The 25,823-nt window shown below is 45.1% G+C and overlaps 1 protein-coding gene across 1 annotated transcript; it reads left to right on the forward strand.

The window, feature by feature from the left end:
- Window positions 1–25,573, forward strand: EHHADH (enoyl-CoA hydratase and 3-hydroxyacyl CoA dehydrogenase). The gene is made up of 7 exons (XM_033069282.1): window positions 1–106; window positions 6,849–6,952; window positions 7,684–7,856; window positions 9,453–9,564; window positions 9,787–9,891; window positions 15,786–16,127; window positions 23,142–25,573. Exons 1-7 carry the CDS (start codon window positions 36–38, stop codon window positions 24,410–24,412), a joined length of 2,178 nt encoding a protein of 725 aa, XP_032925173.1. The 5' UTR covers window positions 1–35; the 3' UTR covers window positions 24,413–25,573.
- The last annotated feature ends 250 nt before the right edge of the window (window positions 25,574–25,823 follow it).

Raw genomic sequence — 25,823 nt, forward strand, 5'->3', positions numbered from 1 at the left:
GCGGGGACACTGCAGGGACACCCGAAGCGCTCGGCATGGCGCAGTACGCCAGGGGCTCGGCCGTGGCCGTCATCCGGCTCCACAACCCGCCTGTCAACGCGCTCAGGTACCGCCGGCAGCGGCTGCGGGCCCCTTGGGAGCGGGTGGGGAATTCTCCGGTTTGCTTCCCTCTCACCTCATTCCTTCTCTCCGTGCCCCAATGAGGTTCCGCCCAGCCCGGAGGGAGGGCGGCCCCGGAGAGCCTCAGCCGGGACTTCTGCGCTGCTCAGTACTCGCGGGGGCCCGGGCGGCTCCTTCAGAGGGAGCTTGGATCTCGCTTTGCAAACAACGTGCTGAACTTCGCCGTAACTTCTGCTCTTTCTTATAATTTCTACTTGGGGCTTTCACAGGAGAGGTGCGAGGTTCAGCAAACCGTACTTTCTGTCGTCTCCTCCGGAGCATGTTTAAAAACTTTGCCTGTTTCTCATCACCTTCCAGTCTTTAAACATCAACACTGCTTCAGCAAGACAGCACAGCAGCGTTAGCTCAGCCTGGAGCGCCTTCAGCGCTGCTTGGGACAAGTCCATCCTCAGATTTCCTGCCCCACACACTGCTCAGTGCTTGCCTGGCAAATCCGTGTGCTATCCAAGTGTGCACAGAGTGCAGGGCAAAGGGCTCTGTGGATATCAAGCATGGTTCAGCAAGCAGAGCTGGCACCTGGATTAAACCCAGCCAGGGCTATCAGAAGGCAGTTCATTTGGCCTTCAAAAATGATTAAAGCATTGGCCTCTAAACACTGATCTTGGTCAAGAAGGGCCCCTGCAATCTCAAACATGAGCCAGTGCAAAACAAAGTCAAACACCAATCTGTAGGAGCCTCTGAAATTTTAGTTTTTAATGTGTCTTTAAAAGGCCTTATGTGCTTTTGGCTTTACATTAGTTGTGGATTTTAGTTCCTTTAATTCTGAGTAGTACATAAACCCTTTCTAAGCAGCTGTAGTTGTTTCAGTAACAGTGACCACAGTGTCTATTCATTCTGTTTCACAAGCAAAAAAAAAAAACCAAAAAAACCCCAAAAAACAAAAAAAACAACAACACCAAAAAAAAAAAAACCAAAAACAACCAAACAAAAAACCTACAGTAGTGCTTGACTTAAAAATGAGAATGTTTGTTTAAAAGAAGCTCATAAAGACAAGGAAGAGCATGAAAAGGAGATGAAACCTGGTGCTTTTCTGTAGCAAAGATACATGGTAGCTGGCAGTGCTCACTCTTCTGTTGCAACTTGTTTAGAAGTGCAATAATTCACATGCTCAGGTAATTACATGAAAAACTTGGAGTGACTTGATGAGTTTAGAGGAACCAGAACTGTACGGTGTAAGACATCCTTTGGACCTCCTGTGCCCAAGATCAGCCTAAGAAAATTTCCAGGCTGTGCTGACAATAAACTTTCAATCCTTACCATGAAAAATACTAAATATAGATCTAAAGAATCATGGAATCACTGAGTCCAACCATCAACAGTAACAGATACGTGCTTAAGGAATTTTAACTCCCTTCTTTTGAGAAGTCCTGGAGAGAACCCAAAACCACCTCTGCCTTTGAACAGAACAGCACAGCTTCTTCAGGACAGGTCTCTGCCTTTACTGCCCTTTCCTCCTGGCACTGCAGTACCCTCACAGTAAGGGGCAGTTCTGTTATACCAAGGGTGACAGATAGTGAGTGTCCCTCAGCCCCACAGGGAAGAAGGAAGACCCTGGCAGACTTGAGATGGATTAAACGACAACTTGAGACATGTCTGTGGTCTTTGGTGGCATGCCAGGGCAATATCTGTTTTAAAAGAGATTCATAATTCCCACACCCTTGCCATCGAGTAGGTGTTAGCTGAGATCTGACTGCAGCTAGGAAAGGCACAGCACACTGATCCCTGGGTGCTCCTCCTGCCTCTGCACATTTTTGTACGGGACCACAGGGAGCAGGTTTGTTAGTGCTGCTGATAGCAGACAGTGCAAGCTACAGACAGACAGGAGCCATGTCCTGCAATCCTGAAAATTTCATTTCCACAGCAAGCACAAATGCTTTTCAAGGCTGGTGAGGTTATGCTGCTGCGCTCCAGCCTCCCCTACCTTCCCCCATTATCCATTTCCCCCCTCCTGGGCCATCACACTGGCCATTAGCACTTTAGGAGCCACTCGTGGGCAGGAATTTTCTTTCTCCTGTCTGCCACCATCCTCTGTTTCGTACCTGTGGGGCAGTGCTTTCCTGAGAAATGTGTGCTGACTTGAGAGTCTGGCAGCAAATTTGGTTCCCACACAGCCTCCCCTTTAAGCTAATCATTCTCTCCACCAGCAGAGCTGGCACGTGCCAAATTTGATTTGTTTGGAGGGTTTTTTCCTGGTTTGCAGAAGTTTAGTATTCAGAGATCTGCATTTCCGAGACCTTGGCATTGAGAGGAGGGATTTAGATATGCAAAGAACTGGGAGTTTGGGGGAACAGAAAGACAAGACTTGCAAAAGGAAGGACTGACTACCCTTCTCAGCAGAGGCAGGCTGCTGGCACTGGGAATTAGAAGGAGTTTAAGGAGTATTTCAGCATTTGAGCTGACAAGGACAGAACAGTTCCAGAGACGATAAGGGAGGCCAAGCAGTAGGAGAGCTTATGTGTGGGATTCTATGAAGTGTGACAGCATAACAGGTTTGATTGGGAAAGGCACTCCCTGGCTGCCAGGATTGTCCTTCTGACCCTGATCACCATAAAAATCAGAAAATGTAAAGGAGATGAAAGAAGCTGCAGTTTCAGACAGGTAGCAATGAGAGGAGAATGTGATTACCCATGGATCAGCACCTCATCAGGATGAGATACAGAGAGAAAATTCTGGGATGAATAAGTATCTGCTCCCTAAAAAAAAAAAACTACTCTAAAATTCCACCCAAAAGATGCCATTCTGGCTCTGACCTTAATTTATGTGCAGGATTAGCAACTTGTCACACAACAACGTGTGCCAGTAGCTGCTATGCAGCTGGATCTGGCACTCAAGCAAGGGAGAGCAGAGTAGGTAACTCCAGCACACAAACCCTCAGTTTCAGGTAGGGGATTATGTAATACCCAGCAGTAAGTTCAAAGAAAAACACTGCAGGAAGCTATCCAAAGGAAAAAAGGCCTGTGACAATGGGAGAGCCTGGGTTCTTGTTGTTGTTCAGGTTTGGGGTTTATACTTTATATAAAGTATATTAGAAGCTGAGAAAAAATCAAAGGGAAAGGACCAGACCAGCATGTTTTCCATAAACATATTCCACTGCTGGGTTTGAGTCTCACTTCTTTAAATGTGACTAAGTAAACATTCAGGATTTCCTTATATTACTTTTTTTTTTTTAATGAAAGAAATTCACAGTCACAAACTCCAGCTAAAATATGAAATAATTAAGGTAAACAGTAAAACCCTGTTACAAATCCAGCACATCACAGTCACTGCAATGAGTTCCATAAAATAAAAACATCCTGGTATGGTAACCTCCAAGAATATTCTCTTGCTTTGGTGTGCACCTACTTTTTAACAGCACATATTTTGAGTTCCTGAAACCTGGAACACTGAATCACCTTAGCAGAATCCCTTTTCTTGCAGTCAAAATAGTACTCATGGTGGAGCTGACTGCATGGCATTGGATAGAACCTTGGAAAGCATGGAGGGAATTTTTGCATTGTTACTGCTAAATGAATGACAGTGTCACACTAATGAAAATTAGTGACTTTGTTTCTTTAATGGTCTATCAGTTTGAAGCTGGGATTCTCCTGAGTATTCTTATACTATATACTGTCACATATTTTACTATGATGCTTTAATTGAAAATTACTTCTTTTAGTGTCAGTTATAACAGGTGAGCCATAAAGCAGTGCAGTCTGTGTGTTGGACTGTGAAATATCCAAGGCAAACTCATGACTCCATCTTAGGAAAACAAGAAACTGCAAAAAGTCTGATTTTTGTTCCCTTTTATCCCACGAGAAAAAGTTATATGGAAATAGAAGAGATATATACACAAGTACTAAGTCAAATTACTCACTGCCATAAACAGTCCTGTTGGGTTAAGAAAGGTGAGGCAGGGATCAAACTGTGATTTTGTGGCAGCCTTGATGACTTGCTTTTATTTTGGTAGTAGTATGTTGTTATGAGTGCTGAGGGCTTGTGACTGATTTCCTCCACAGAACCCTGAACCTTTCCATTTGCTGCAGACAGCCCTTCTAGATGGGCATTTGGCATCTGCTGGTCACATGCCTGGAACAGACACAGAAATACTGATTGCTTCTTGTCTCTTCCTGATGGAATTGTGCCATTTGTCTATGCAATAGTTGCAAATCAGTAACTTTACATTTGCTTGGATCATGGGACATATTTTTTCTCCCTCTTTGCACCGTGGTTTGTAGAGTGCAATGACATTTCCTAATGACTTTCCCTGCAACCTCCCAGCCCCTGGGTGATTTTAGTATTGCTGTGGCCTGACTCTTCACTGATGCACAAACAGAACTGAAAGAACAGCAAGCATTGGGTGCAGCCTGCGAGTGCTCCTCAAATAGTAACAACTATAGATACGCCAAGGGGAGGGAGAAAAAACAATTTTTTAACATATTAAAACATATTTAGTGTATAAAATTTGGAAATGCTTTAATATTTTACTGTGTGGACCTACATGCAGTGGAGGGGACCTTTCCTGACGCACTTAGTTTTACTTTGGCAAGGCAAAATTATTCTCATTTTAAGTTTCAGCCTTCAGAACCATGACTAACATCAGACTTCAGAGCTGCCTTTGATGTCTGGATTGGGCAACTGGTACATAACTGGATGCTCTCTCTTCAAAAACAGCACTTCTCCAGTCTTTGGTTGTCAGGGCTCAGGACTCCCACTGACCCTTCCATGTAGCATGGCCTTATACAGGCAGCAGATGGTCCTGGAGACCCCCCTAGACAGCCCACTTCAGCAAACAGCCCCAGTTGTTAGACTTTGTCAATGGCTTGTCTTTAATTTCTGATTTTGAAGGAGGAATATGCAGAGGTTGGCTAGTATAGTAATTATGCTGAGATGGACATGACTGCCACCAACACCAGTCCTTTATTAAAAACTTCTCATGCCTTCTCTCAGTCAACTCTGACTCCTTTCCTACAGGCAGCTCCACACAGCACTGACTCCTTCCCTCCTCTGCAAGTTTCATTCTTCATGACTGGCTAACCCCAAGCTGTCCCTTACAGGACCACATGTCCCTTATCTCCTCAGAGCACAGCCAGCAGACTCCATCCCAAACTGCAGCAAACCCTGAGTCTCCACCTCCAATTTACTCCTGACTAGCTGACCCACTCTTTTATAACCCCCATCCTCACTGGGCAGGCCAGGCTGTCTCCACTCCTCAGTAATCAGGGCAGCTGTAATTACTTAGGAAAGATTGCCTTCTGCACTATTCTTACAACCTATCTTCCCACAGGCTGGGATTCCTTCACACAGCTGGCTTTTACAGGGAGCTCCTTGGGCTCACAGGTTTCCCTGCACAGACTATGGATTCCCACATGAATTCTACAAGCATTGCTCTGTGAAAATGTCTGTACATAAGAGTACAATTATGTGTTTTTAACCTACTTCATGACAAGCTTCCTTTTCAGATGAAATGCCCTCTAATCCATAGAGCAACATGCACAAGCTGAGTATGCCTCAGGCCTTTTTATTAGTTCTGTGTAATTAACACTGCTCCTCTCCACTGGGCATCAGCAGAGATCTGCTCCCTTTTCCTCAGCACCAAGCTCACATGTGGAGCTGGGCTCAGGGTTTGGAGAAGGTCTAGGAAGGAAAGCTGGCTTTATGAAGGACTGGCAAGTGGATGATACTTCTTGGATCTTCCTCCAGCCTCTACCTGCTTGTGGCTCAGATTTTCTGTATCAGAGGCATCTCTTCACATGCACACAGAATAGTCTCTGACAAACTACATCAGCATGTGTGTATATCAGTACATTTTAGTATCTGAATTATATACATATAAAATTTGTATTAATATTTCTATTTCTAAAGTGTTAATGCTTCTGTTTTCACCTACTATCACTGTTGTTACCATCTTCTAAAACAGACCAGGTTCTCCAAGACCATCCATACAAACACATGAATTAGCTTTAAAGAGGCAAATACAAAGTGGACATACAGTTGGGTCAGACTTTTAAAATATCTGATTTGAAAAAACCCTATTTATGCTTCTACAGATCCATTTTGAAATTCTTCATTCATTCTTTGCTGGCCACATTTACTGCTGGTGTTTGTAGAGCTACCTGTTCAGATGAGTCAAGACATGTTCTGTGTAGCATTTCATGCCCAGATTCACTTTGACAGGATCCCACACCAGTTTAAGTCTGGACCTATTTGCAGATCTTCACAAGGTGAAAGCTTTATTAGCATCAGCAGAGCCTGTGTCAGGTGCTTGAAAGATAACTTTTTTTATCCCTAGAGCTCCTTCAAAAAGTTCTTATATTGTCAGTGGTTTAGCATTAATTACTTCTAAATTATGCTAAGCTGTTTTCTTGAAAATCTGAATGTTTAATTCATAAAGACATCTTCAAAAGAACATGTCCCTGTGCTGCTTGTTGTGGAAACAGCAGTGCCACAGCCTGAGATGAGTCTCCAGGCAGTGACTGACAGGTCAGCCTGTTGGGCTTGGGTGCTGTCCTTGGAGTAGGGGGGGACTAAGGACAGGATTCCCATGGAGAGGCTGTGGCAGCAGCCAGCCATGGGGACTGCCTGTTGGACATGGTGCTCATCTTCACTGGGCTGCTTGGTGGCCATAACACAGACCTCTTGGAAGGGGGATGTTGTTGATGCCTACTCACTGAATCTCTGTTTTGTTGCAGTCAGGCAGTTCTCCAGGCTTTAGAGGATGGGCTGAAGAAAGCAGGTGCAGATTCTTCAGTGAAAGCTGTTATGATTTGTGGAGAAAATGGGAAATTCAGTGCAGGTAAGACAGCAAACACAGGCTGAGCAGAAGATAAAACACTCTCCACCTATCATATCTGTGGCCCATAACACTGCTGACAAAGGTCCTGGTTTGGCTGGAAATGGCCACAAGAGAGGGTGCTTTGTCTGTTTTGCTGTGCCACAACTGACATGGGGCACATGACTAGCTGGACCTTGAAACAGGCCAGAAATAAGCTGGTCTGTTCATTCTGAAATGAGGGTCAGCTGCTCAGCTCCATCACACCTGGTGTTTCCTCAGTGTCCATAGCTTTATGTAAAATCTCTGGACTATTTACTGGTCTAATGTATGGAGTGTACCTGGGGTAGGGCAGTGGTGAGTTACAGATCTCCAGTTGAAGAAGCCTGAAAAGCTAGGGAATTTCTGTGGAGTTCAACATTGCTTGTTAGTAGTAACCTGCACTTAACTATTCCAGGCTCAATATTACACCAAGAATGTTTGCAAATTTCTGCAGAGACTGCATGATCCTTACAGTTATTCTGTATTTTTGTACTCAGCCTTCTTCGGAGCTCTGTGAATAGGATCAAAGATCCAAGGTTCCTTGAAGGTGGTCCCAAAAGGGGTTGATTCCTGTTAATCACTCTCCTGCCCGCAGCATGTTCTGCAAGAGCTTGGGCATCTGTGAGCAGCTGTGTCCAGTGGCACAGAGGGAAGGATTGTTCCAGTCACTGCCTCGCCTACTAATTCCTCCTGATCTCTTGGTGCTCTCTCAGGAGCTGACATCCGAGGATTTTCCGCTCCGAAGAAACGTGGAGGTGCCCTGGGCCCCATCGTGTCTCTGATCGAAAGCAGCGAGAAGCCGGTGGTGGCGGCCATCGAAGGCGTGGCTTTGGGAGGAGGTCTGGAGGTGGCGCTGGGCTGTCACTACCGCATTGCACACGCGAAGGTAACACACCCTGCGGGCCAGAGGGGCTGCCGAAGGCACCGCGAGTCAGGTACAGGCGGCACGAGAAGAGGGACAGAGTGCCTTTCCCGGGACCCTCTGCCCAGAGGAGAGTGGCTTTATTGCTATAGCATACAAATCTGTGTGCTCAGACATTCTTCACCTACACCACTACCCTTGATATCTTTCCTAAATCTTACTACCTCACTAATTTCAAGTAATTTCTAAATATAAAGTAACTAGTAGGATAAGATGGCTGTGTGGAAACTTCAGTAGCCAAATGTTAATTTGCCCTAGGTCTCATTATCTATATTCTGATGCAGGCAGCTGTACTGACTCATGCAGCGTGACTTTCTCTTATTTATTTTTTTCCCCAGCCGTGTGAATTTTGCACTTCTTTCTGCTCATGGCCTAGTTTCTATAGGTAGTTGAAACTCAGCTAGCATGGAACATTTATGATTAGATTTCTCATGAGCCCTGGGTCCCCAAGAAGCACTTGGACCAAAAGACAGCTTGAAGAGTCTTCAGGAATGATCTGGGTTTTTTTTCTTCAATTCCCTCCTTCAAGGTTCAGGAATGCTGAACCACCTTGAGCAATACCTGTCTCCTTGTACAGACTCCTCACAGACAGGGCCATTCCCTCACTTCTGCAGTGAGTCACTTTCTGTGTGGTAGTGTGGGTTGCTGTAACAGCATAAAGAGATATTCCACATCATCCTCTGTGCCACCTAAGGTGAGAGCCATGGAATCACAGAATCATTAAGGTTGGAAAAGACCTCCAAGATCACTAAGTCCAACCTTTGACCAATTACCACCATACCCACTAAACCACATCATGAAGTGCCCTGACTACTGGACTATAGGTAGTGGCCTTAAAGTAACTCAGAATCTCTTAAAAGCTCAATAGAAAATGTGCAAACTGTTTTTTAAAGGCAACAAAATCTAGATACATTTTTTTAAGATAAGACCTCCGTATATTTCCTGATGCCCCTGACTTATCTGCCATGACTCTACCAGATGTCAAATACAGCGAGAGTCATTTGAAGGAAGATTAGGGAAGAGTTCAGTGGTGCTCAGAGCCAGGTTAGGTGGAGCTTTGAGCAATCTGGTGTAGTGGAAGGTGTCTCTGTCCATGACAGGTAGTGAAACAAGATGGTTTTAAGGTTCTTTCCAACTCTTTACTAAACTTGCAAGAGTTAGAGTAGGGAGATGAATGTTAAGCCATTGTGCCCTCCTTACAGTTGGTGACAACTACTTGAAAGCATTATTGACACTTGGCAATCTAGGAAATGCTGTTTGCCCTACAACTGTCCTCTAGTGCATAGAAATCCTCTGAAAGGTCACAGGTTTTCCTTGTGCATTTGTACAGAAACCCTTCAAATGGTCAAGTGGGTTTTTTCTTAAATATTTTACGTAGCAAAAAGCAAGGATGGTTCCTTTGTAGAAAGTCTGGGGCTTCCAAGAGGAGCAATGTCACTCACATCTGCTTGTCTTCCCTCCATTTTTCTCAGTTCCCATCTTGTCTTCCCTATATTTTGCTCAGTTTGCAATTGCCACTCTTTCTGATCAGATTTTTTGTTTTATTTTACTTCATTTTAGGCTCGAATGGGTTTGCCAGAGGTCACCCTAGGGTTACTTCCTGGTGCTGAAGGCACTCAGCGACTTCCCAGACTGATTGGAGTACCAGCTGCTCTGGATATGATCACTACAGGTAAGTTCTGTGTCTGTATACAAGAACATGGCATTGAGTCATACCAGCTTGGTCTAAAAAACCAGCAATCTTTTACCTGTGTAGCTGCTTGAGTTGTAATTCTACTTGCTTCCACCCATGAGGGGCTAATTACCAGCTGCACAAGTCGTTTGATCAGATGGAAAAGAACAAAATTGCCCATCAGGCTCCACTGTAGTCACCTTATTTCTCTTTTTATGGCAGGAAAACACATTCCAGCAACTGAAGCACTGAAGCTGGGCTTGGTTGATGAAATTGTGGAAGAAAACACCATTGAGGCAGCAATCCGCTTGGCAAACAAAGTGATTGGTGAGGAACAAAATGTCGCAGTTCCAGGAAATAATTGGTGATGTTTCAGGGCTGAAAAGAGTCAGAAAAAAGCCCACCAGTTTGTTTCAATTTATATGCTCCATTCTTGAGTTTTGGCATCCATATAAGACAGAATTAATTGCAGAATTTGTTTTCTGTTGTCTGAAATGAAAAAAATCAAATTCTGGAAAGCTGCAGAAATTCAAGTGAGATTCAGAGAACAGCTTTTTAACTGTATAGCCAAACTCACACGCTCCTCTGGGATGCTGCACTCTGCAGGTTTTGGGGAGTAAGTGCTCTATCCATATATACTTTTGGATCCCAGCTGGCATTGCGCACATTCTGGTTGCACCATCCATAATGGCTGAGCAAAAATAACTTTCTCCCTGTAGTGAAGGGGCTGGCACATCCTCTGCTCAATTTAATGATCCATGGTCTGCAAGTCACTCTGTCCCTAAATCCTTTGTGTTCCATGTAGAAAAATGGCCTGTGCAGATGGGAGGAATTGGGAGAGATTTTTTTTCCCACCTTAGAAATAACAATCAAATTCACTGGAGTTAACTTAGGAAGAGGAATATTCTTTGTGCAGCTTGAGGAGCATTGCCCTGAAAGAAAACAGGACATTTTTCCACTACTGACCTCCTTGTACCTTTGGAACCTGACCACTGGATTTCATCTGGGGCTCTGTCACAATGAGATGAATGCAGGAAAGCACAAAACCCTTCCTGCTTTGATCACATGGCTTATACAGGCAATGCAGCCCAAGCTGGGATGTTGGTTTTGCTCCTCCAGGTCTCTTCACTACAGACAAGGCCCCTTCTCCATGCTAGATGCTGAGGCAGTCTAAGCTTTATCCTAGATGACAGTGCACTGTGTTTTAAGGTAGTTCAAAGAATGGACTGTTGTTAAATATCAGTGTCTTGTATACTTCCCCACACCTTGAGATTTACCAGAGGGGCACCAAGGTATTAGGTTTTCTGTCCTTCTCAGTGTATTCATCCTACAGTATGTTAGGGCTTCTTTTTCTAGTGCAGAATCAATGACATGAGCAGTCCTCTTTTCTCTTTCCTTTTCTTTTTTTCCTTTTCTCTTTTTAGTCATCAGACTAAATGTAATTCTTCAGCAAGAGATGGGTGATGTACTTCACTGCTGCTTCTAAGAAAAACAAAGGTACTTTGGTTCGCTGAGTTTGTTTTGAATGAAAATTCTGTTTCTCCATCTGTTGGGAGAGCAGTGAAATATTACCACTCTTCTAGGAAAATTAACCAACAAACAGTGCTCCCTGTGATGTACCCTGTGGGCTCTGAATGATGCTTTGCACAAGATCTATGCCAGTACTGATGGCAGCAGCAGCAGCATGTCATGAAATGAGTAATGGATACATTGCTGGAACTGGCAAACCAGGAAACATTCTGGATTTCAACAAACGCTATGTGCAATCGGGTGAGGTTTAGATATGCTTGTTTCTCTCATGACAGACTTGGTGCAGTGTCTGACAGCTGTAAAAGCCAGCTTGGCCTTAGAGGAGACCCTCAGGAAGGAAGCATTGACCTCACTATTTCTCAGAGTAACTTGATTTCTGGAGTTTGTGTGTACTACCAATACTGGCAAAATCCCGTTCTTTAGCTTTGTCTTCTTCAAAAATTGTCTAGTTTCATCTTCTTTGGCAACTGTAGCTACCAATATTTATTTTAATTTTTTTGAGTTGTGTAAGCATACAAGAAACCTTGCTGAATGTGCTGCAGGTAGCTGTCCCAGTCCTACTCATTATTAGATTTTCACTCTGTTTATTGCTGGTTTGAGTTATCCCAGCAAAAAATGAGTAATGCCATTGACGGTGTTTCACATCACACTATACATCAACTCCCACAGAACTTTAAAAATGCTTTCAGACTCTTCCCAACAGCTTTACTGGCATTTACAGTACATGTTTTAACAGTGAAAACACTGGTGAGCCAGCTAATCTATTTCTTTCCTGCTTGAAAAATTTCTCATTAGACCCCGCAGAAGACCATGACAAGTTTTGATGCACCATTTACCCTCAGGTTATCTAATCATTTGAAAGATTGGTGCACCAGGGCTTGTATGTTTCTTTTGAGTCATTCCTTGCTTTAGCCTTTGCCTAAAGTTAATAAATTTCCTGTCCTACAAAGGCAAGGCAGCACTTTCATTTTTCTCCATCAAGCACTAACAGGGCTGCAGAAGAGATTATAGTCTTGCATAGCTGGTCTGGAGTTTGTTCACATGGAGTTCTGTTTTCAGTGAATGTTTTTCAGATAATCTTACTAAAACCAAAGAGAATGTACCCAAAAAATGCCATCACAAAATTCCACTGGCTTTGTGTGCATGCAGCATTTTGTTTCTGATGAGATTTTTTTAAAACATGAAGCTACAACTGCTGACTTCTTACAGAGCAGTCTGGCTAAATAACTGGTTTTGTCACCACTGGAATTTCTGTAGGCTGTATTGCAAGATAACTCTCAAAGAATCAATTCAGAAATAATTTTCTTCTAAAGCTTTCTCAGTGCTGGAGCTGCAGTATCTCATGTCAAGAGATCAGTCTCAAATGACTGCCTTACTGTACCAGGGGTCCTTGATTACTGCTGTGATACACAGCTGACAGAGCTACTTTTATGGCACACTGGGAGAGCATTCTCATCCATACATTTTTATGGATTGTTCCTAATGAAGAACACCTTCAAAAGATGCTCCGAAACAGTAAGTGGCTGTAGGAATACACAGAGGCAATTACTGATTCTGAGTTAGATTTTTCATTGAAAACCAGTATTTATATATTGCAGATAGGAAGCAAGAATAATTCCCTGACCTCTCCAGGCAAACTGGCTTCTCCAGGCTAAAGAAAACATCTTCACTTCTGAAGGCATTTTTAAAAAGGAGTAGACAGGACCTAAATCCTTGGGGACAAGGAGAATGTCCTTTCATTAAATGTGCTTGATGCGCACTGCAGTAATCCAAAGCTGCATTTCAGGCTCTTCCCAGATGATGGCATCACAAAATTGACAAATGCCTGGAACTGCTGGTGGCATGCAGCAGCTTGCATCTCATCCTGACCACTTTTTGTTGGCCTACTCTGGTCTTCCTCAGCTGGAAGAGAAATTGTCTCCTGGCTTCCACACAGCAGACCTTGAAACTCTCTATATACACCTCTTATTTTTCTGACCCCATCTGCTGATTGACCTCAGAGCAGAGCAGTACCAATGCCTTACACCAGAGCCAAGGAAAACCAGAGCAATTTGGAGTAGCTCAAGTCCCTCAGGTATGTGTGGAAAGATGATGAGTTTCTGCCTGTAAGCTACTGGGAGTTGCTATGGAGGAAGCAATTGTTCCTTCTGAGGCTCATCAAAGCCAGGGGTGGAACAGATGCAGCTGGTGGGTAATTGCATCCCTGAAATGGAGGCTGGAGGAAAGGCTTTCCTTAGAGCTGCAAGGGTTTTCCATGAGCCATCTCTGCCAAGATGCACAGTATCAAGACATTTTAATCTCTCCCCAGGGCTCAAGGTTCTGGCTGATACCTTCCTTAGACAGAGGCTTAACCAAGTGTCCCTTGGACACAAATAGAGTTTGTGAAAGGTCTGACATGGCCTGGAATGGTCTCTGGCAGCCTGAGGGGCAGGGGCAGGTTTCAGCTTTATTCCTCAAAAACTCACAAGCTGTTCCCTGCATGAGGAAGAGCATTAGGCTGGCCCTGTCTCTTGCACATGCCACCTTGTAGTGTCCCAAGGGTTTACAACTCTGGGATGATATTTCTTTCAATAACAATGTTTGATACTGCATGCATGCATGGTGCATTTGCTGATAGAAATGTTATAGACTTGATCTGCCCTTTGTGCCACCTGGACTACAGACTTGATAAACAAAGCAGGAGTCTATGTTAGCTCCTGTGTGTGGATGATGTTTTTCCTGCAGCACTGATGTCTGGCACTGTTCATCATCTCTCTGCTGCTTTGCTTTCAGAAATCAAGCTGCAGGTGTCCCACACTGATGTCTTCTTCCCAGATTTGGATTCTGATAATTCTTTCCTGATCATAAACATGTCCTTTATTCTTATTAGCATTGCAGAAGCTAAGGTACTGCACAGAGGTGCTGTAGAGAACATATTTAGTTTGCAGCTAAAGTAAGAGTGTTATTACAGGACCCTGAGTTACTTTTTTTTAGTCTGAGAAATTGTCCCCCATCACTATTTGTGCTTACAGTACTATTTGCTGTCTGAAGACCAAGCTTAAAGGCTCCCATTCCTTTTTTACCAGCTCTTTCCACTGCATGTCATATGAAGTCCCTTGATCTGCCCAGTCTTCCAGACATCAGATCAGCTTTCTGGGACAAGCCTGAGCTTTCCTCTTTTAATGGAATATAACCTGCTATTTAAAGTCCTAAATAAGGAACTAGAGATTAAGAGCATTTTTGGGTTGAAAACTTTGGGGAAAAAATTATTCCAAAATAAAGGAACATTATTGTGACTAAATCCTGCAATACTGGCTGATACAAATGATATCCACTGTTAATGTGAAAATATTTTTATGAACACTGATTACAAGGGAAGCTACTTACAAAGTGAATGTTCATCTTTCCGTGCTCACTAAGAGGCTTAATTAAAAATCTGAGCTCTGAAGACCTTTATTACAAGAAATCAGTATATTAACTCATCCTGGAAACTTTCTGTATTTCTGTTTCTCATAAGCATTGCTCATGCCTGCAGTGCTGCCATTATTCCTGCTCTACAGCATTCCCTGTAGGATTTCCTGAGCATTCTGCAGGTGCATTGGCACTTCCCTAGCTCAGACAACAGGAAGAGAAGGGGGAGTTGGATGCAATATGCTACCTTGGAAAGAAGTGTGCCCCCATGGCAGAGGTCATCTAAGAGGCCAGAGCAATGAGACCCTGTCCCCAGAGAGCTACACCATAAGGTTCTCAGCCCATACCTGACTTTGGTGGCAGTCCTGGCTGCTTCTGGGAACAGCACTACAATCCCTGCAGTGCCATACTACAGTTAATGGTCTGGATACGGCTGTGATGACAGCAGGGTCTCTGTGGGAATGTTGCAGTACCAGGAGGATACATCTTGTTCCCCCCTGGTCTTTATGAGCAAGCTGCATTTAGAGCAAAGGAGCACCTGAGTATGGCCAGGGCTGTGCTTATGAAGAAGACAGAGAATTTTGGCATCTGAAATATAACTAAGTTCTCTCAATTAAAATCCTTTCTAGGTATCACCATAGCAACCTCTGTCTGTAATGAACTTCACATATTTGTGTGGCTGCTTGATTCATCCCTTGCTGACACAAACATGCACTCTCCCTTGTTTTTCATTTGCTGCCCAGTTTATGCTGAGTGAGATCTCCTTTTGGTTAGTCCCAAAGTGACTTTGAGGGGCTCCTTCAGTCAGGGAAGAAGTCAGGGTGTGTTTTCTTCTCTCTTGTCAAGGTCTGGGCCAGGCCTCTGGCTGGGATGCCTCTGGCTAGTGTCAGCTGGGTCCTGAATATTAACAGTACTGGAGGAAAGCTTCATTACTGAAGAAAGATCCATATGAATGTGGCAGCTGGGACTGTAGAGGGGGAGAGCTGGAAAGTCAAGCTGGAAAAGAAGCTGAGAAACAGGAGAGAATTACTTCTTTGAAAATAAATTCTTACTTTTTTTTGAAGTCTGAGAAGGGACTTGAAAAATTGTAATTGTCAGAGCAAGCAGAAATAAGGAGAAATGTCAGAAGCTTTAGTTCTAGACCCAGCTCACTGTGGCATGCAAGCCCTAATGCATTGGGAGTTGGAGAAGAAGAGGCAGACTGCCTTCCCAGCCTGTGGAAAAGGCTCTGGAAGTCTGGAAAGACTACATGTGAAAAGATGTGGATGCCTTGTTGTGTAACTCCATTTCTCTCCCCGCAGGTCAGCCCCTGGGACCCCGCAGGCTCAGCCTGAAGCCAGTTCCCAAACTGCCCAACATGGAAGCGTTTCTGCGTGACGCTGCAGTGAGGGTGAAGAGGCAGGCGCGGGGGTGCCTGGCCCCGGAGCTGTGCTTCCAGGCCGTGCGAGCCGCCACCGAGCTGCCCTTCGCGGAGGGGCTGCGGCGGGAGCGGGAGCTGTTCCAGGTGCTGCTGAGCTCGGGCCAGGCCCGGGCGCTGCAGTACGCGTTCTTCGCCGAGAGAGCCGTGCACAGGTGGGCAACTCCCACCGGAGCCTCCTGGAGCAGCGCTGCCCCGCAGCCCGTGCGCAGGGCAGCCGTCATAGGTAAGGAGCGGGAGCTGCCGGCATGGGCACTGAGCACAGCCGGGACTCCCCGGCAGCCACTCACACCCACAGACACTGCACATCCACTGGGGAAGCTGTCGCTGCCTTGGGAAGCTCCTAATTTAGATGGCAGCTCGTGTGCCGCTAGATTAGCACCTGAGGTCTCCTCTTCCTTTGGAAGAGCAGCTTTCTCTCACTTCAGAGACAGCTTCGTGTGTGGACCATAAGCAGTCTGCTCCCTTTTAAACACCAAGACCTGGCTTTGCTTCGTGCTAGAGGCAGGTCTGTAGGAAATTCTCCTCCTCCTGGTCTAGTTCTGTACTGCAAGTGCGTGTGCACAGAGTCACTCAGGGATATATTAATGCAAAAATGTTTTGACAGCTGTATTTTAAGAAGATTTCATCTCGCTGGGATCCACTCCTGCCATTTTGTAGCCCAGCAAGATAATGCCTTCATTAATTTTTTATAAGAGCAATTTAAATAAAACCTTCAATGCACTGCTGAGATTAAAAAAAAAAAAAAGTATCTTTCAGCTCTAGCTGTTGATAGTAGCACTCAAAAATGGTTAGACAAGTAATGGAGCACTTGGAAAACATCCATTCTGTTTCAAGGAAATCTCACCAGATCAACACTGCTCTTTTTTTTTCCTAGGTGCTTCTCAGGGCTCTTGAGCTGTCTGACAACTCATTTTAGGCCATAGAGAATTTTTTTGGAAGTTCTCTGCATTAGCTGCCATGCTGTATTTTTAATAGAAATGAGTTTTTAAACATCAGTCCACAAACCCTGTGAGAAGGATTTGTGGCTGTTAAAGCATTCATGTAAAAAGGCATTAATTATTACCAGATTTATTCTATGACTTGAAGAGCACAGAAGTTTGGAGATATACTTTTGTCAGCCCTGCAGTGTGTGCTTTGACAGGAGGGCTCGTGTTGGAGTTTGGGAGAATGACCAGGTGACCAGGAGGGACATTCTCTGCTCTGTGCTGCTAAACCACGCCAGAACAACACAATTGCAAAGAGCTAATCACAGTGACAGTTTAGCCAGAAGGGCTGTTAGAGCTGAGCTGCCTATTTTGGGGTTGTAACTGAGCTAGAGGGAACTCTGAGGACAAATGCAACCTCTCTTTGAAAGTTTCTAGTAGAAGCAATCTCTACTTTATTTCCAAGCCAAATTGGCTGGGCTGCATGTTTCTTCCATTGGATTAAGTATTTGCCACTCATCTCTGGACAGATTCTGAATTATGGTCTGAAATTACCCCAACATCACCCCCAGATTTCACTGTTTTCATAGCTGATTACAGACAATGCCCAAGTTAACTCCTCCTTCTGCAGAACAAATAGACTAAGTGGCTTGATATTTCTGCTGCAAAGCACAATCTGTCACACTCTGATCATTTGATTTACCCTAAACTTTCCCAAATTTTTCAACACTTCATAAAATGGGCATAGCCAAAGTGGGACCAGCATTCCAGGAGTAATTACACCAAGACCAGGTACCAAGATGTTTCTTCCTTGCTCCTGCTTAGTATGCCCAGGGTTACAGGCAACCTTGATATTAGCTATGTTCAACACATCCAGTTTATTTACTGGCAAGGAGCAGCAGCACCCCAGGGATGAGGAGCCAGTGGCAGTAACAGGGGCAGAACCACAGAATCCTTGAGGCAAGAAGACACCTCTGAATGTCATCTTGTCCAATAGCTCTACTCACATGGGGCCACCTAGAACAATGTCCAGACAACTTCTCCAAGGATAAAGACCCCACAATTTCTCTGGGCAACCTTTGCCAATACTCAGCCTCACATTAAAAATAATTGTTCATAATCTGAACTTTTGTTCAGATGGAACTCCCATGTTCCAGCTTGTGCCCATGCCCTCTGGTTTTATCATCAGGGGCCACTTGAGTCTGGCTCCATCTCCTTTATCAGATACCTTTCACTCAGGTGTTTGTATACACATGGCTGAGATCTCCCAAGCCTTCTCTATGCTGAAGTCGCAGCTCACTCGGCCCTTCCCCATGAGACGTACTCCAGTCCCTAAATCACCTTATTTGCCCTTCACTGAACTCACTCCATATCGCTCTTGCACTGGGGAGTCCAGAAGTGGACACAGCACTTCAGCTGTTGATATTACCAGTGCCACACAGAGGAGCAGGATCACCTCCTTCAAGCTTCCAGCGTGACCCCTCCTGACATAGCTCTGATCTCATATCATTGATCTGCTCTGCCACAAGGTCCTATTGCTGCTCAGAGCCAGCCTGGTGTCCACCAGCACTCCCAGACCCCCTTCTGGTGAACTGCTTTCCAGCAGCCAGCCCCCACTATGTACCATTCCTCCCCACATACAGGACTTTACACTAGCCCATTCCTGAAGGCCCTGCCCACCCATTCCTCCCTCTGGATGGCAGCACAACCTACTGCTGCATCAACATTTACAGTACCTGGGCAAGGCAGGCAGGGCAGGCCAGAGATCGTAGCCAGGACCTTCTGGAAGCACAGGTGATCAAGCCAAGTTCCCAGGATGATGCAGGTTCAAGGTAAAAGTGGGAAGTCAGTCCACAGGCTGAGGTCTGGATCAACAGTGGCTATAAGCACAATAAGCCATCAAACTCCTCCAGGAAAGCTTAAGAAAAGAAAATAAGCCCAGGTCTGAGCTTAAATGGGGCTCAGAGGCAATGGGTAGGGCAGGTGGGTGGAGGCTGCAGGTGTGGATGGTCAGGGAGCTTAATGTCCATCAGAGCACTGAGGACCTTGACACCCACCAAGACTCCAGCCCTTGATGAATCACTGCTCCCCTTACACAGTCCCTGTATCCCACCAGTAGAGCTTGCTTTGCTTATGCTCTTGTTCATCTCATACTTAATTTCATGTGACATATCTTATCTTGGAGGTTCTTGATCACCTAACCCTGAATCCCACATCAAAGTGACAATGCTTTCTATCACTTCTTTCTACATCTTGTTGTGCTTTTTTTCCTTCTGGAAGGTTTCCCTTCTATTTTGCCTTTTGATATAAGTGAAATTGTAAGTCCATTAGAGACAGGCAGAGAACATGCCAACACAACTGTATTTTTTCTTTCAGGGTACTGTAACAAAAATTCTCCAGCCAGTACAGTACTCTACAGTGTTTTGTAACTTCATGTTTTTTATCTGAAGTACATCCCTGCAGCACCAGAAATCAAAATCCTAGGGATGATTTTTGAGGGACTGACACCTTTTAATGTAGTGCTGCTCATCCATGCAAGTATTGAGTCTACCTAGGTGACCCAGGGTCTCTCTATTTTTGCTGCAGAGAGGAGAGCAGTCAAAGATGCTGCCTCAATTTAGGCTCCTCAGAAAACATGCAGACTCCACTTTCCCACAGACAGCACTGTGCTGTTTCACACACTAAACCCATGTTGCATTATGCTGCTGCTTCCATCTCTTACTGCTGCACAGTGAGAAGCAACTGAGATCATGTTGACTTTTTCATGTTGACTTTCTGTTTCCTTTTCCTTTGTTGTTCTGAACTCTTCACTCCCACCTCTTTTCACTTTCCCTGGTTCCTCAGCACACAGAAAGAAGGTTCTTTTCTCTCTGTCCCTTGCAGCTGCATCTCCCCACAGTTCCCTGCTTGCCTGGAGTATTTCTGCTTGAAACTGATACCCTGAAACAGAGAAAGCAGCAGCCCCAGCCTGCAGTAGCCCATCACTGCCAATTGCTTATTGTTGTTTTTATCAGGAAAACCGGAACAGTCCTTGCATAATTTTACCAATCTATAAAGGATTATTTCAATTGCCAGGCATTTTAATGTCCAAATATTCATTGTAGTTCAGAGTGTTTTCTACTGATCAGTATTTCTGTAGTGTGTGACTGTACATGATCTGCCTTGTACATATTTCAAGTTCTTTTGTTTTGAAATTTGTATTTTAAAGTCCTTCAATTAATTTTGTATGATTTTTCATATTCTAAGTACCTCACGTGACAGATCAATAATTAACCATCATTATTCACTCAGCTTGCCTAGCAAATGGATTTGCCATACCCATATTTGGCCTGAAATTACATATGTACAAGTGTGGTTTAATTATGTGTCAAAGCTTCATTTCACAATAAGAGACCAGGAGCAGGATGGCTGGGCACTGTTCTTGCTCCCGAAGCAGATTTCAGTCTTTTTTGGAAAGACGTGCCTTGGACATGAAAATAGTCCCCTGCATGGAACATGAGAATATAGGGCTTTTCCTGGTTTGGGGGAAGGGAGAACACTATTGAGTAAGAAAATGGAACATACAGCAGAAATTCTGGAGCACTTCCTTGCCATGTTTCAGTCTGTGTGATCTGAGCTGAGCATCCACAGCCTTTCTTCCACAGCCTTCTATACATGTAATGCCTAATGATCCCTTGCCATTTTTTTTCTGCTCTAACATATTCTTCCCCAAGATCACTTGGCTTTCTGAATTGCAAAAGAGGAGTCCTCAGAAAGGCCTCTTTTGCTGCTAGATAGCCAAAGCTCTCCTTAGTTTTATAGCCCAATTTTAGAAAATATTTCCAGGGGAATCATGCTGTGCAAGCTCTAATGTAAGAAACCCCTTGGGGCTTTCATTACTCTCTCTGCCAGCTTCATTAAACATCATTTCATACAGGCCATTGCAGAGTTCTGTAGGAAGTTGAGAGACAGCTTTTCTAGGTCAGAAACAGCTTGGCAAGCTCATATCTTATCTATAAGCCTGTTCCTGTGGCCTAGAAAGTGTAGTACTACAAGCATGTGTGCCTGTTCTCTCGGGATGGCTGAAATCTGCATGGAGTACTCATGATGAAAGCAACTGGGGGAATCCCTGGCACCACTGCAGAGCTTCCCTGGGAAAGAAGCTTGAGGAACATCTGCTCACAAAAAAGGTTTAGATTTAGGAAAAGGCAGTGTGTTCGTTTGGCAAGAGAACCACTGATTTCAGTCCCAAGGCTGAAGCTGGGAGGATCAGGAGTGCATAAGACCCAGGATGTGTGGATAACTTGGAAATTCTAGAGAGAAACCCCAGGCCTCCACAGTGGGAAGGAAGAGACTTTGAGAGGGAGTAATGTGGAGCTGGAAACACTTCAGCTTGATGTCTAAAGAGAGCCTGACAGATGGGGCTGGGTTTGGGGGTGAGTTACACTCCCGCACTGCAGGAAGGAAGCACCTCATGTGGCTCGCCAAAGCCAGGGAAATCCTGTCCCTAATTGTACCTGCTCCCACATCAAAGGCTCTGGAGAGTGAGCACAATGGGAGGAGCTACTCATGTTCATGTTTTTTCAGCCAGCAAACCATAGACACTGAAGTACTAAGAGTTGATTCATGTTATTCTAGGTTTATTTTCAAATTAGTTTTCAGCAGAACTTGATTATGAAATAGCAAATCTAATTTCCTAGAAAGGAGCCTCAGCACTTGCTTGGGAGTGTAATGATGGTTTGTAAGCAGGCTGCCAGCTAGTGATGCCAGTAAAAACTATCTTCTGGTGGCTAAGCAGGGAATGTTTGAAAAGTCTGGTGTGCACACAAGCTGAAGGTGCACAGAACTAAAACAAGAGTGTGTAGCTTGCAGGAAACACATCCTACCTTGTCTGACCTTGGTTGCTGGAACTTGTTTAAATGATGACATCGTTTCAGCTCTTCCTTACAAAGCTGATTTAGACAAAATTTTTAATCCCCTTGTTTCTGTTTATTTGTTTAGCTGACTTTCATTTGTAAACCTGAGATTTAAAAAATCATTTTTACAGAATTATAATCATACTTTGCCTGGTTGCTGCTTTTTTTAGGATATTAATAATCCTCCCATTCAGAGGCTTCGCACTTTCAAAGCTGGTAAAATTGTGCTGACCTTCCCTCACTAGTTTGTATTAATTTAGTCAGAAAAGCCTCCACTGTGGGAGAGCAGGATCAGTGATGTGGGTTGTGTGTCACAGGAAAGTGCAGCTTCATTTAATGTCACAGAGGACAAAGCTGGTATAAGGGATCAAACCATTAATCTCTGCACTGGTATTCTTGGGGGTATGAGCTGGGGGTAGCACATTTGTGGATCTTGGAGGGAAAAATTACAGTGTGAATGGTTTCTCAGTTACAGGAATTCTGGGCAAGAGCTTCAACTGTGTGGTTGGACAAGAAAGACTGACTTTGAGAATCTCCAGCAGTTAGGAATGGCCTGTGTTGGAGGACTTGAAGAACTCCTGGTGGGCAGAGACAGCTGACAAAAAGTGCAGGCAAAAGGCTACTGATGTGGCAGTGTGATTTAAATGGAGAGAGAGGATGTTGAAATCTAGATTAAAAACACTGTGTTAGTTCCATCCCATTTGTCTCTCAGGCACTGAGAGACACACGAGACATTAGAGACAAAGTTTAGAGCAGATCAGCATCCAAGTCTTTACAGAAATAGCAGCAGACTTTTTTTTTTTTTTTTTTTCTTCAAAGATCATGCAATGAAGCACAGAGGGAGAAAATGAGGGAGACAAAGAGGAAGCTTGGAAGGATTGGGGAGAAACCAACTCTTTGAACTTTGCTGGTGTCAAAATCTCTAGAGGGGCTGTATCTGCTTAGTGCCCATAACAGGCCATCTTACAGGAACAGGGAGGCACTGATACCCTCAGGGTGAAATCTTGCTTTGAACCTGCCTGCAGAAGATGGTAACAGGGTTGCAGCTGTAACTCAGAGCTTCTCTCTTTGATCCCTGGGTTCTCACTCCTCAATGATCCTGGTTTCCATAGGTATAAAACTTTGCAGAGATAAGACATGAATCACACAGTCTGTGCCCACTTGGTGAATCCCACTGGCATTTTGTAAGCTTGTGAGGGATACTAATTTGTCTTTTTGCTACCTCTTTTCAAACATTTAGGCTCACTGAAAGAGCAAATTCACCTTCCTTTTTCCCAGTCTTCGATATCTGTTTTCTGTGTGTGTACTGCTTGTTTTCCAGAGGCCTCCACTTTTTATCCTGGAGATACAAAGGAAATGCTATTATCGAGATTAATTTTCTATTCATAGTCTTTGATTCTATCTTGCTTTTATCCCTAGGGCTGGGAACAATGGGCCGAGGCATTGTGACTTCTCTGGTTAAGGCCAACATACCTGTGGTAGCCCTGGAGCAGGATCTGGAGTATCTGAACAAGGGAAGAAAAGCTGTGATGCTCCTTTTGGAACGTGAGGCTATGAAGATGGAAGGGGGTGCCCAGACCCTGGATTTCCATAACCCTGCACGTCTCCAGTTCACTGTGGACTTTGATCTGTTGCGTGATGTAGACCTAGTCATCGAGGCTGTGTTTGAGAACATGGCACTAAAGAAGGAAATATTCCACAAGCTGTCAAAGATCTGCAAGCCAGGAGCCTTGCTGTGTACAAACACATCAGCCCTGAACATCGATGAAATAGCTTCTGCCACCAGCCGCCCACAGCAGGTCATTGGCACCCACTTCTTCTCCCCTGCCCACGTGATGAGGCTGCTGGAAATCATCTATGGCCGCCACACGTCCCCCAGCGCCATCGCCACTGCTATGCAGCTGGCCAAAACCCTGAAAAAAGTTGGAGTAGTGGTAGGGAATTGTTTTGGGTTTGTTGGGAATCGCATGATGTTTCCGTACGTAGAACAAGCAGTTTTCCTTTTAGAGGAAGGAAGCAGGCCAGAAGCAGTAGATCAGGCTCTTGAGGATTTTGGGTTTAAGATAGGCCCTTTCCGCATGTCTGACCTTGCCGGGCTGGATGTGGGCTGGAGGTCTCGGCAGGGCCAGGGCCTGACTGGGCCATCCCTCCCCGCAGGCACACCGGCGCGGCAGCGGCACGGCCAGCGCTACAGCCCCCTGCCAGACCTGCTGTGCGAGCACGGCCGCTTCGGCCAGAAAAACGCCAAGGGCTGGTACCAGTACGAGAAGGCCGGGGGCAGGACAGCCACGCCAGACCCATGGCTCCACAACTTCCTGTCCCAGTACAGAGACACCCATGGCATCAAGACCCGCTTTATAGACCAGGAGGAAATCCTGGAGCGGTGTTTGTTTTCCCTCATCAACGAGGGGTTTGCCGTCCTGGCTGAGGGAATAGCATCCGGCCCGGAGCACCTGGATGTCATTTATGTCAATGGTTATGGGTGGCCCAAGCACACGGGTGGCCCCATGTTCTATGCCTCCACTGTGGGGCTCCCCCGTGTGCTGGCTAAACTGCAGAAATACTCTGAGGCCCACCCTGATGTGCCCAGGCTACGGCCCAATGCCTTTCTGAAAAAGCTGGTGGCTGTGGGGAACCCCCCCATCAAGGAGTGGATGTCCTACCTGAGCCAGCAGAGCGCCAAGCTGTGATTCCTCTGATGGAGGCTGATCTCCTGAAACCAGTGCTTTAATTGCACTGCCTGTTCCAATAAAACCCAAAGTGCTGCAGGCCCGTAAACAGTCACAGGCCTTCTGAGACCTTTGCAGGGAATGATTTTGGTTGATAATTGATCTCAGTCCCCCACCTGCTGCAGGTCACCTCTGCCTTCATCCATCCTTCTCAGCCCCAGTCTCACCACTGTCTTCACACACTGCTGCACTGCCTGCAGATCATCATAGCTGTACTGCTCTTCCAGTCTGTCTTTGGGGAAGGCAGGGAGCAGCATTTATAGCCCACAATGCAAATCATGACTGGAGCCAAGAAAATTACAATCACACTTCAACCAAGCCCTGCCAGATCTACCAAATCCTGTCTTCAACCTATTTCCCAGTGTGTTTCAGTTCTTTCCTGTGCAGCCACCTCCCCTCAATTTCCTGACTCTTCTGCAGCCAGCCAGCTGGAACCTGCTCTTCTCCTGCTGCTGGGGGACAGATTGCACGAGGGTGCAGCAGCTTTCAGAGGTAAAGTCAAACAAAGTGAAGAGAGCAGGTCTGGGCAGAGAGCAGGGGACAGTCTCTTGCTCTCCCCGGTAGTGTCTCTTCTCCCTGCTGCAGGGGAAGCTCTAATAAATGCCAGAAAAGCCACAAATACATCAACCTGACTAACCTGCCCTGTGGTGTTGGCTCAGGACTGGCTTTCTGCATCCAGACTCCATCCTCTGTTGCCATTATCCCCACCTGGCTTTGTCCAAGCAGAAATATCTTCTGGCATCTCTTCAGTGTGGAGAAGTGTTGCCATCACTCCCCACATTTGCTTGCCTACAGCTACCAGGTCTTGAGGCTCAACAGGCTCTAATTTACCAGTTTGTAACATGGCCTGGCACTGTCCAGGTTTTCACATGATCAGAGGATGTGCTAGGAAAGGCTCCACAAGAGCTGTGGAGCACTGCTTGCAGACAGACAGGGAGGTGGCAGATCTCTAGCAAAGAGCAGAGTGACAGGCAGCCAAATTAGCTCCAGACTTGATGCTCTGGGACAAAGTCCCATTTCACATCGTCCAGTCTGGTGTGGGGATAGGTTGGTCTGTATTCCCTTCTCAGGGACACCAAATGTTCATCTTTTGATTCTAATTTAATAAAACTGCTTTGATTATCTAATGGCAGATTATATGGTGTCACGTGAGATAGTGGAAAAAAAGCAAATGTGCTTGGTTTTTGTTTTTTCCCTATCCCATCCTTCCATGGTGAAATTAGATAATTTTCCTGTTTCTGGAGAACTTTGTGTCTGAAAAGGCTGCATACCTCTTTTGCCTAAATTTGTTTTATTTTTCCTTTTGTCTACTCCTGTCCACCAGTGGGTGAGAAGCAAACCTGAGGGCAGGAAACCCATCAGGCATTACAAG

This window comes from Catharus ustulatus, chromosome 10 (assembly GCF_009819885.2).
Source record: "Catharus ustulatus isolate bCatUst1 chromosome 10, bCatUst1.pri.v2, whole genome shotgun sequence".
NCBI lineage: Eukaryota > Metazoa > Chordata > Aves > Passeriformes > Turdidae > Catharus > Catharus ustulatus.